This window comes from Euphorbia lathyris, chromosome 2, assembly GCF_963576675.1.
Source record: "Euphorbia lathyris chromosome 2, ddEupLath1.1, whole genome shotgun sequence".
In the NCBI taxonomy this organism is placed as follows: Eukaryota; Viridiplantae; Streptophyta; class Magnoliopsida; order Malpighiales; family Euphorbiaceae; genus Euphorbia; species Euphorbia lathyris.
In genome coordinates, this window is record NC_088911.1 from 13,639,912 (window position 1) to 13,652,722 (window position 12,811).

General features: G+C 36.3%; 1 protein-coding gene across 1 annotated transcript; it reads left to right on the plus strand.

The window, feature by feature from the left end:
- Window positions 1-4,273: 4,273 nt before the first annotated feature.
- LOC136216728 (methionine aminopeptidase 1A) lies at window positions 4,274-11,178 on the plus strand. Its single transcript, XM_066003284.1, has 17 exons — window positions 4,274-4,432; window positions 4,544-4,671; window positions 5,061-5,111; window positions 5,662-5,826; window positions 6,112-6,187; window positions 6,442-6,489; window positions 6,913-6,957; window positions 7,648-7,747; window positions 8,518-8,569; window positions 8,657-8,698; window positions 8,936-8,997; window positions 9,105-9,203; window positions 9,779-9,852; window positions 9,959-10,028; window positions 10,354-10,419; window positions 10,504-10,592; window positions 10,950-11,178. The coding sequence occupies exons 2-17, from the start codon at window positions 4,598-4,600 to the stop codon at window positions 11,025-11,027; spliced, it is 1,191 nt and encodes a 396-aa protein (XP_065859356.1). The 5' UTR covers window positions 4,274-4,432; window positions 4,544-4,597; the 3' UTR covers window positions 11,028-11,178.
- Window positions 11,179-12,811: the final 1,633 nt, after the last annotated feature.

Sequence of the window (12,811 nt, forward strand, 5' to 3'; positions counted from 1 at the left end):
ACGTGTGGATGCCAATAAGAAACTCTTAGGGCGAATCTGTATGAAAATAACCAAACTTTGATATTGCATGATCCAACTTTGATGGGTTTTGACTATGTCTTGTGCTGTAGCAAAACAAAAAAAAAGATTTAGAGAAAGGTTTTGCAGAAAAAAGAAAGAGAGAGAAATGGAAAGATGGAGTATTTTTTTAGTTAGGAACGAGGGTGTTTTTGTAATTACACTATGTGGGTCCCTTTTTATAAATGGATAATATAAAAAATGATGAGCTGACGCGTTGACTTTGGGTTGACCAGTCATTTTAACTGGCTATACACCAAAATGAGAGATCACCTATAAGTTTGTACATATTAGTGGGATAAATTGAAAGGTTGTACACTAAAGTGTGAAATTGAACAAAAATTGTATATCATACCTCGATATAACTTGCTGTCTACTGACTTACCTTTCTCGTCAGCACAAAGCACAGTATCAGTACCCATTAGGGTAGATATGGGCTTACATTCTTCCATATCAAATTTCTTTAATATTTCTTTGGCATACTTGGTCTGACTAATGAAGATGCCATTCTTCCCTTGCTTAATTTGAAGTCCGAGGAAGAAGTTGAGTTCGCCCATCATTGACATCTCGAACTCAGTTTGAATCTGCTTGCTAAATTCTTTATACATAGATTCATTAGTAGCACGTAAATTTGTGCTAGCAGGGTATCTTTACCCTTTTTCTAAATGAATAGGGTTGTTTCAGCTTTACCTCTGACATAGTTCCTGGTCAGCAGAAAACTGGTAAACCTTTCGTACCAAGCACGTGGTGCTTGTTTCAGGCCGTACAGGGCCTTCTTGAGTTTATAAACGTGGTTTGGAAATTTTGGATCTTCAAACCCAGGAGGTTGACTAACATAGACCTCTTTGTTTATAACTCCATTAAGAAATGCACTTTTAACATCCATTTGGAACAGTTTAAAGTTCATGAAACTAGCATAAGCACATAATATTCGTATAGCCTCTAACCTAGCAACGGGAGCAAAAGTCTCACCATAGTCAATGCCTTCTTGCTGACTATAGCCTTGAGCTACAAGTCGGGCTTTGTTCCTGACTACATTACCTTGCTCATCTAGCTTATTTCGGAAGACCCACTTAGTTCCTATGGTCTTTTGATTCCTAGGTTTTGGCACTAAATCCCATACCTCATTTCTCTTGAACTGATCAAGCTCTTCTTGCATAGCGTTGATCCAGAATTCGTCGTGCTCAGCTTCGGTGAAATTCTTTGGTTCATGGACTGAGACGAACACAACATTGCTAAGATATCTCTTGAGTTGATTTCTTGTCATCAGGTTGTTCTCAGCAGCATCAAGAATGGACTTCTCCGAGTGTCCTCTTGGAATTTTGATCTCTTTGGGTAGTGTTGAGTTGTCAGGAGTAGGTGTTTCAACAATCTCTGCAGTTTTAGATTGGTCAGCAAAGGTAATTTCAGGTTCGTTTTTACCTTTGGTCAGTCCGTGCGGTAATGACTCAGCGGCCCCATTCTGGTCAGCGGAAGCTGAGCATGGGTCATCTTTAGCAGACTGATCAAAAATGCAAAAAGGAACCTTCTGCTTTCTTCCCATCTGGGGATTATAGGGAACCCAAGAAAATCGCCAAGCGGAAGCAAATGGATGAAAGTGACAATGTTTTTGAGGATGGTGAGCCTTCTTCGTCTTCGAGTTCGGATATTCAGAAATTATTGACTCAAAATCAAGAACTGAAGGATGAAGTCAGGAAACTAACTCACATTCTGGAAGGGCTTTGTAGTTTTTTGGGTTTCGCTCCACCTCCTCCACCAACTATTTGATCTGTTATCGGCATCGGCTCAGTTAAGGGACGTTTTCTATATCTCTATCTTTATCTTTCTGAGCCGTTTGCTTATGCATACATTGGGGACAATGTAGATTTTAAGTGTGGGGAGGGAAATCATTGATTGTAACCAACATCTGCATCAATTGCCTAAATGTTTCCAAAAAAAAAAAAAGAAGTCAAAACAAGTTTTGGAACCCCATTTCTCTTTTATACAACTGTTTTGCATTGATTTTTAACGTGATATGCATTCTTCAAATTTAAGTTTTGATGAATGATGAAGGTAAGTATCAAAGTAGTTTTTCCTCAAAAATTTGGGCATTTTTGCTATTTTCAACATTGGAATTGGATGAAAAAGTGCAAGATTTAACTCTATAACATATGTGAGTTTTTGAGCCTTTTGAGCAATTCATCACTTATTGCTCCATATTTCTTGTTGTGTGTTTAATCGAACATAACTTGTTCATTCTAGAATTTGCTCTTTGATGCATTTCAAGACCACATAGATGATTGTGTGCCTTCAAAATGATTTGGGCATTTAGGTATAGCCACTTTTGAATTCTTAAATAGCCTACCCTACTCTTGTCCATTAGTTAGCCATGTTGAGCCTCTAGCCTCTTTCCTTCATTGACACACCTCATTTCATCCTTTTCCCTTTCACTTTTATCCTTATAAATTACCCCATTTTTTTAAGAATTAGTAAGTCGAATCCTTTCTCTGCAATTATCAATATTTTCAGTCAACTATTAGCATAGGTGGGGTGAACTTTTCACCACCCCCTTCTTTTAATGTTATGTCAAAAAAAAAAAGAAAAAAAAAACAAAGTTCATCCTACAAGAACTTGTTTCATGTTACTCTTCCTATATTAAGTGTCAAACATTCAAACGTCATTCCAATATCCTCATTATGCTTGAACACTTGTTATCAGTAGCTTATTTCTTAAAGCTATCTCCTTATTTTAGTTGCGTCTTGTTATCTTAAAAAAAAGAGAAAAAGAAAAAAAGGGGACTGAACTGTCATTTTCGTTAATTGCAGACTCACGTTATTTACTTTGGCTTACTATTCTTATTTTCGCCCAAAATTTCCTTTCTCTTCACACCCTTACCTAAGCCCCATTACAACCTTGAACAAAGACCCGTTGATTGATTGCATACTTTCATTCCAAGTGGTGGCGATTTGATCTTTGAGCAAACTTATGGTAATGACATGTTTATGTTTTGATTCGAGTGCTTATTGATTACCCTAAACACTTTGAGTGAATAGAGTGAATTCCCCTTGTGAGAGAGTTAAATTGTGTGCTTTGATTCTAAGGAAATTGTTGAAAGAAGTTAAATATATTAATATTTTCAGTCGGATTTGATGCGGATATCGCCGGTTACCACCATTTACATCGGGTCCAAGGTCTCATCGTACCATTTATTACTGGATTCCATGATGTTGTAGCAGATGGTAACTGTGGATTTCGTGTTTTAGCCGATGCCATCATTTATAACCAAGAGGAGTGGAAGCTGATGAGAGTGCTCATAGAGAATGAGATGCGGGCAAACCGTGATCTATATGCGCTAGTGTACGGGAACGGATTTGATGCTACCCTCACACGTATTAAATGGGCAGGAGCGGGTTGTGGTGAGTCCCACTAGATGGTGAGTCCGGATGACTTATTTGCTGCTGCATCTGTATTGAACGCAATAATTTTCCTCTTTACTACACAACAATTAGGATGTTGCACTATACTGCCGATGCGTTCGGTCGATGGAAGACCACCAGAGTGAGAGATTGTGATTTGTCATTTGGGGAGTTATCGTCACTACATACGTCTTTATTTACATCCTGCGTTTCCAGTGCCTCCCATTGCCACCCAATGGCGATTATTTTGTCATCAGAGTGTTCGTCACTTGGAGAATCTATACGCTGAAAGGAGAGAGGCTTGGACTAGATTATATTAGTTTTATATGTTGTGATTAATAATATTTATTAATTAACTTATATTATTTTTTGGTTTTAAGTACAATTCTGTAGTTACGGGTTTAACGCCTCACCGTGTGATCGGACGTGCTAGCCTCACCGCGTGGTCGGACGTGACAGCCACATGCCCGACCTTGCGGTGAGGCGTGAGGCTATCACGTCCAACCACACGGTGAGGCGTGATATCTATACGCCCGACCGCGAGGTGAGGCGTGATGGCCACACGCCCGCGTGTCGGATTGACAAAAAAAATAGAAATTTCCCTCCCAAAACCCATGAAAGGGCATTTTCGTCCTTTCACGGGACTAGGGGGGAATTTGGGGCTGAGTTTAACAACACCCAACTTTTATCATTACATACCAAAAGCCTCGTATCCGTAAAATACCAAACGCCATGTAAGAGGATATGAACTCCATCGAATCAACTCAACAGCTCATTCAAATTGCCTTGGTGGCACAATAATATTGGGACACGTTGAATTAGTTGACCATCTATTAGTCTAACTGACATTCTTTCCTCCGGTTTCCGTTTCTGCCGTCTCCCCCCATAAACCCTAGCTTAATTTTATTCCTTCTCCTCTCTCCTTACAACACAAACAAACATCGCCGATCGAAATCCTCCACTCCACTTCGACGGCCGAGGTTCCTGCTCTTTATCATATTTAATGAGAATAAACGCAAAATTACTCGACTCTCTTTATGATATACTCTATGATTTTGACCTCTGACGATAACTTTTTGAAAATTTTGCAGCGGGTTCAACTAAGTAACCTCTCTCTCTGTATAGAGAGAAAGCTCTAGGGATCAATGGCAGGCGGCTCTGATGTGACGGAAGTATCTTCTTTATCGTGTGTGCAATGCGGGAAGCCTGCCCATCTTCAGTACGTGATTTCCTCTATCCAATCTCACTGTTGGTGAATTTGAGTGAATTAGGGAGTATTTTGCATTACTTATAGGTTTCATTAGTATACGTCTTGCGAGAAACCTGGAATTTGAACTTTTAGGTCTCAATTTGGGTCTTAAAAGGAAATCATTTTGTTGTCTCTATTCTGATGATCACTCTAGTGTATTGATATTGAAAGTTGAGCTGATGTAAATAAGAGTGGTATTACCTTTTCTCCTTTGTAGAGTTTGTTACTTGTGGCATTGATATGTTGTCCCCTGTTTCTGATTATTTAAGTTTCTTCCAATGTATATAGAGTTTATTTGAACCTTCAAGTTATCAACTTGGACGGGTGATTTCTTATTTTCAGTATTTTCTTCTGTGCAGGTGCCCTAAATGCATGGAATTAAAGCTTCCTCGTGAAGGTGCTGCTTTCTGGTATGTAGCTGATATCTTTGATTCACTCTAGGTATGTGTTGAAATGAATAATGGCAGTGCTGGGCACTGCAATGATTTTAATCTGGCAAAAGAAAAAGGAAGACATGTTTTGAAATTTCACGTAATGCTGCATTCTTTCCGGTTAACATGCAAATATACATATTATGAATCATCGTTCAATTTGTATACCTATCTTCTTGTCTTTGTTTTCTTTTCTTGTAATGAGTTCCTGTCACTGTGAATAACACGAATGTGCAAAGTTTGAACTTTTATTTACTCTATAAATTTTTCCACTATTTTAATTGAATATTTGATGCCACTTCTCGCAAATATTTGTATCCAGGTGTTATATAATCCCCAATAAGTACATTTGCTTCCTATGGGATTCTCTATGGGTTTTGCCTTGGATGCAACTGAAATTCATCCAGTCTTCCTATATTATAGCATTGTTGACTCATCCATCGAAATTTCATTTCATATGTATTTGTAGAGAACAACTCGATGCTGCCCTATTTTTTGATCCCATATTAATGGTGTATTTTCTTGTCAGCACACAGGATTGTTTTAAGGCTTCTTGGAGCTCTCATAAATCAGTTCACTTGAAAGCAAAACTGTCTCAACTTGATGCTCTAGGTGGACAAAACGACGGTTGGCTATACTGTTTGAGGAGAGGACAGGCTCGAACCCCAAAACTTCCTCATTTCGATTGGACTGGGTATTTTGCAAAAATTGCTTCCATTTGAATAATTAGTATCTAATTGTTTATTGGTTTGTGATGTTATATTTTTGTCCAATTTCTCTGATCTTTGGATTCTATTGTTGTCACATCTATCCTTTTTTTACTTTGGTCAGTACTGGAATTGAGGCATGTCTGCATCTAATTTTCCTTGATTTAATGTATTTATAATCCAACATTTCCATTTGTCATTTTCTGGAGTTGAACTCAACATCTTTTCTTTTTCTCATTACTAAAGCATAATGGACTTCTTTTCCTTTACAGGATGCTAAGGCCATATCCTATATCTCCCTATCGTGTAGTTCCTGACCACATTGATAAACCAGATTGGGCAGTTGATGTGAGTTTCTATTTGCTCTTCAATTCTAGAGCAGTTTGAGATGTGAACATGATACTGCTGACTGTTATGAAGTGTTTATTATCTGCACCTCATGATTCTTCTACTGACTACCCTGATGTCCTTTTCGAAGTTTATAATTTTGCTCGAGTATAAAGAACCTATCTTTGTTTCCTGCTTTCCTTCACACCTGCTTTTGCTTTCTGTTATGAGCGTCTTATGTAGTGATACATACCTTTTTACTTCATGAATTGCAGGGAATCCCAAAGATAGAACCCAACAGTGATTTACAACATGTAGTGGAGGTAAATTTGTTTTCAATCTCTTAAGCATTGTGAACATATTTTTGTTTTTGTCAGGAAAATATACAGAGTTATCCTTAGGCTTTGCCTATCAACTTAAGCTTTTAGGTCCATTGGTTCATTGACATGGTAATAGAGCCTTTTAAACCAAGAGGTTGAGGGTCCAAATTCTAGCAGCACCGTTTTTATTGTTGAATTTCAACACATGGTAGAGTGAGTCTGTGTTGTACGCCCTTTAAGACCAAGGGGCATTTGCGTGCGCGAGTGTGTCAAAAATAATATATAAACAGTTATTTTCGGGCCTTGTCTATCAGCATGAGCTTTTAGGTTAATTGCTTCCTTAACAGGTTTTTAGTTTTGTGTTTCATATACACTGGATTCTCTCTTTGTTGATTCCTCTGTTATTTTTATTTGCTTCTGTTGTAGATCAAAACATCCGATCAAATTCAAAGATTGCGAGAAACATGCCGAGTAAGTTAATTTTTCACTTCCTTTAAATATTTTTTTTTCTTTTAGAGTACACCCTTGTGGTGAGGGCGAGCCTTGGCGCAACGGTAAACGTTGTTGTCGTGTGACCAAGAGGTCACGGGTTCGAGTCTTAGGAGCGGCCTCTTGCCAAATAAATTGGCAGGGGAAGGCTTGCCACCAGTACACCCTTGTGGTGGGACCCCTCCCCGGACCCTCGCTCAGCGGGGACGCGTAGTGCGACCGGGCCGCCCTTTTTTTTTAGAGTACACCCTTGTGGTGGGACCCCTTCCCGGACCCTCGCTCAGCGGGGACGCGTAGTGCGACCGGGCCGCCCTTTTTTAGGCTTGTTTGCTCTGCCTCAATTTTTGTCTTAACTATACTTGAAGTGAAATCAACTTTCCCATGAAAGGTTTTTTCCCCCCCTCTCAAATGGATGTGTAGATGAAATTCTCAAAAAGCTAGACTCTCTGAACTAGGTTGTACCACATAATTGCTAGTCTTTCTGATATCCTAGTCCTTCTGATGAAGGTATGGTTAAGAAAGGATTGCATGACCATGTGCAGAACATTATAGTCACCATTTTCCACCATTCTTTTTTTCCCCCATTTAGTGGACTTTTAGGCTATCTCTGAGGTTATTCTTCTCCCATCAATAACCCTTCCCTCTGACACCATTCTCTGCTGCTGTTACTAGATAGCAAGAGAGGTTTTGGATGCAGCTGCCAGGGTCATTCGTCCTGGCATAATAACTGATGAAATTGATAGAGTGGTTCACGAGGCAACGACTGCAGCAGGTAATTTATTCTGATTCCATACTTCTAATAAATTGTGAAATATGTCATTTCTTGAATTCAGTTCCTATTTCGCCATGGAATCAGGTTGTACTTAGAAACAAATAAATTTGCTAACATTCTATTTAATATAGGTTTCAGAGGATTGTCACTGTTCTTATGAAATCAGATATTTTATTTGAATGTGCTGTAGCTGTTCTTTCTTGCAGCCCTTGTTTTGCATCGATCTTTTTTATTTTATTTGGTTAACCATCTTGTATGCCTGGATGTTATTACAACAAAAGTCATGCAGGCAATATCACAGAAAAATGTTGGTAGGATTTTCATGTGTAGAGGAATATTATGACATTACTAGGGGTCTCAGATAACAAGAGGGTCTTCTTTTTCTTTTTGTTTCATTTCTACTTAATTGTTTTCTCACGAGTGCTAGTCTTTCACTCCTTCTTCTCTATTTATTACTTCATTCAGCTAATTTTGATATTTATGCATTACTGAACTTCTTTGTTAATGATAAGAATAGTTCACAGTTCATCTATTTATTTATTTTTGGTAATTAAAACCGATAAATTGATTCGAGGTTGGTCAGACACCATTTAGGTGGCTCCTCTCCCAAATAAAGTTTGATGCGTAGGTTAGGATTCGAACTTAAGATTTCTAGCTTAAGCAACTTGAGGCCCTTAACCATTGAAGCCAACCTTAATTGGTTGAAACATGTTTACTGCTAACTACTTCAATTTGCTCTGCTAAACTTCCTTTAATGTAACTCATTGCAGGAGGATATCCATCTCCTTTGAATTATCATTTCTTCCCGAAGTCATGCTGCACGTATGTAGTCATCTTGTTTGTGCCTTTTCTACAAATTTGCTTTTGGGCTTATTATATTGATCAAACAGATCTAACTTCCTGTTGCAGGTCAGTCAATGAAGTAATCTGCCATGGAATTCCAGATGCCAGGCACGTATTAATTCTATTCTGTAAAACTGTACTTCACTTAGGTGCCAGAACTCATTTCTGTGATATAAATTCTGAAACAACTAGGCAACTACTTTTCTGTTTCTTTTACACATTAGAATTTCACCTTTCTAGTAGCATGTTCATATGAAAAACATCTAGGTGCAGTCCACAGCCCTTTTAAAGTCAACTTGTATTCGTAATAATATTTACAAGTAAACCTTGTCTTCATTGCACCAGGAAATTAGAGGATGGTGACATTGTAAATGTAGACGTGACTGTGTACTACAAAGGTGTCCATGGTAGGAATATCTTTCCTTTTTTAATTTGTGGTAGATTTCTTATATCTTTGAAATAATTCTTGTTGATACAGAGATGCTTGTTGAGCACTTCTTGATTTGCAATGCAGGTGATCTGAATGAAACATTCTTTGTGGGAAATGTTGATGAAGCATCTCAACAATTGGTCCGGTGTACTTATGAGTGTTTGGAGAAAGCAATTTCGATAGGTATGTCTTGAGTTAATGTTTTCTTCCCCTTCTGCAAATCTGTGCATTAGTTTGTTAAGTGAATTTTTCTAAGCATATTAATTTGAAGTTTGTATATGATCATTTAACTGATAATGTACGCCTTCGTCTGAGAGTTTTATGAATTGTTCTGTGGAAGGTGTAAACAATTTCTGTTGTTGAATTTTATGTGAAGAGATGGCAATGCCCACCGAGTTTCATCATCTTACCTTATTTGGATTTGCTATACTTTTTTCTCTAATATAATTGTTCTGTGTCTTGGCGCAACGGTAAAAACGTTGTTGCCGTGTGACCAGAGGTCACGGGTTCGAGTCTTAGGAGCGGCCTCTTGCCAATTAAATTGGCAAGGGAAGGCTTGCCCCCAATACACCCTTGTGGTGGGACCCCTCCCCGGACCCTCGCTCAGCGGGGACGCGTAATGCGACCGGGCCGCCCTTTTTTTATAATTGTTCTGTGTCTATATCTTATATTTGTTTGGGTTCAAGGCTCTATCATTTATTGTTACAAAAGAAAGATCCCCACTTTTGACAATGTTTTCTTCTTGATGTTGAGTCCAGTGAAACCAGGAGTTCGATTTCGCGAAGTTGGAGAAGTTATTAATCGCCATGCTACAATGTCAGGGTTATCTGTGGTAATGTACTTGAATTTCGGATTTCTATATACATCCTGTTTGTCATAAAGCCTATTGGCCAAGTTAATAATTCGGTACATTATTTTATTTTTTTGATTAAAAACAGGTGAAGTCATATTGTGGTCATGGAATAGGAGAGCTTTTCCATTGTGCACCAAATATTCCTCATTATGGAAGTATCCTTCAATATATTAGGCAATTCAATCCAATACTTATATTATGAGATAACTCAGTACGAGTGATGAATTAATTGCATTAAGGGTTGCAATTTTTGACACGATAACACGATTACATAGACAACCTGACTGACACAATTGTCATTTTTCTTGTATTTATATCATATGTATAATCATATGGAAGTATATAGATAAAATAACACGATAACCGAATAGCCACCTCTAAATGGCGTGTTTGCATCTTGTAGTCATACTCCTATTACACATCTTTGGTGCATTTTCCAGTTCTAGTGGCTCTTTATATTGCATAACTTAACCAAAGTAGGAAATAAAGCTGTTGGTGTAATGAAGGCCGGACAGACCTTTACAATCGAACCCATGATTAATACAGGTATTTTCTACGTGGCATGTTGATATCAAAAATACACTGCTGTTCTTCCTCCGATATCTAAGTCTTAATGAAATTCTTAAATAGGGGTTTGGCGTGATCGGATGTGGCCGGATGGATGGACTGCTGTTACAGAAGATGGCAAACGCAGTGCTCAGTTTGAGCACACACTTTTGGTGAATATCATATCACATCACTTTAAACCTGTGATCTTTGTTTAAGCATCTTCCAAATATTTATGCTGGGTTAATATTTTGACCCGATTGTCTGTGTAGCATTTCTAGGATTTTTCCTCAGAATGATGTTCATGTTTGGATTGTCAGTGTTGAAACTAGTATTCAAAACGCCGGTTTTAGAAGCACAGAACCCGATAATTGAATATCACTAAGTTCTTTTCTTTTGAAATTGGTGTTTCGAACACCGGTTTTTGTACAGTCTTCGGACAACCCAAACATTGAGCATTAGTCCTCAAACAACATTATTCTCAAGTTATATCTCCATTTCTCAAAATTTTGTGATGTTGCTTTATGCAGGTTACAGAAACTGGAGTTGAGGTTCTTACGGCACGGCTGCCTTCATCCCCGAGTGTCTTTCCGTGGCTAAATGCATAGTTGCCCTTCATTTAAGTGTATGGTGTCTCATACAGCAAGTAATTTTGTGTAAACTTGCTAAAACCAAACCACCCCTTATTAAAGACATGTTGTTTGTAACAATAAATGCTAAGTTTTGCTTTATGATGTATAACAAATTAATTTATACTCCCACCATTTTGGCTTTATCAATTCGTTTAATTCTTTTTTTTAACATAACTGTGCATTCTTGGTAGTTTTTTCTTGCAAATTTGCTCTTATTTATAGGGTCGAGATATCAGAATTAAGAAAAACAATTAATTCTAACCGAAAGATTTTGTTACTCTTGTATTAATTGTATGCGCTAATTAATTTTTATTTATTCTCAAAGTAAAAAGGCAATTTAGATGAGGGTATGTTTGGTAAAAATCCATTAATGTGCATGAATTGATTCAAAATATCATGTATTATGGAACAAACAAAATTCTCTAGAAAAATATATATTGTGGAATGGATGGAATAATTTTTCACAAGTTGCATTAGTATTTTACGTATTTAAAAATACTAGTAGTGCTCATCTGGATCCTGAACGGTTAGATTTAGGTTTATTAAATTTAAATCTTAAAATGTTTTAAATTTTTGCCATATGATTTTAATAAGTTTAAATCTAATAACGAATGATGATTCATCTTTTTGGTAAAGTATCAAATTAATATTTCTAACTTATTTGCAGATGGATTTCGCCAAAGTAAATTTTAAATATTAATTTGAATTTTTAATTGGATAAATTACACACATAACCATTGAACTTTACTTATTTAACATAAAAGACACTCAATTTTATACATATATTTTCTAATAATATGAACATTAATTAACGTCTCAAAATAACTGTTGGGCGATATCAAAAATGGAAGATTAATAAATTTTAGTTTTCATTTAGAGAGTTAATTTTTAGAGATATGGTTTTAGAAATAATGATTTAAAAAAATAAAAGTAACGTAAGTCTAAACAACTTTAATTCTTGAATATTTCTATTTTGAGATCGTCAACTGTTATTTTGAGTTATTAATTGAAATTGATTGGTCATAATGTTAGAAAGTATAAATTAAATGACTTTATATTACATTTTGAAGTTTAATGACCATATTGTTAAAATAAGTAAAGTTTAGTGCCCTTGAGTGTAATTTACCTATTTTTAATTTACATATTTGGTTTAAATTATTCTAAAACGGCACTTATCATTATTAGAATTTAATCAATCCTTAGTTGAAATGTGTCATTTTCAAATTACTTTTAACAACATAAAAATAGTGGACTATAAATTATTTTCTAATATTTTTTTTAACAAATTAATTTTACAAGACTTAAGCAGTTTAGGAGGAAAATTGATTACTTCATCCACATATCTTTTATATAATTTAGCAATTACATTGTAAATCCTTTAATATCGGTGCAGTGCGTAGAGGGTGTTCAACGGTCAATTCAAAATAACCGAATAGCACCTAAAATGAAAACCAAATCTAACTGAATAATATTAACAAATCGAACCAAACTGAACCAAACATTTCTCGATTTCATCATTTATGAAATAAATTATTTAAATATTTTATTTTATGAATTATATATGTAACTTTTGTACGTATCTAATGAATTATTATTTTATATTTTCAATGGACCTCAAAAATTCTTTTTAAAATTATTATAGTATGCATTTAGCGATATTATTTTATCCCATTAGTCCAAATCAAAACCGGAAAAAATTATTATTTAATCGAGATTTTACGAGTCATTTTGAGGTTCATTTTTTCGTTTTTTTTTTGTTG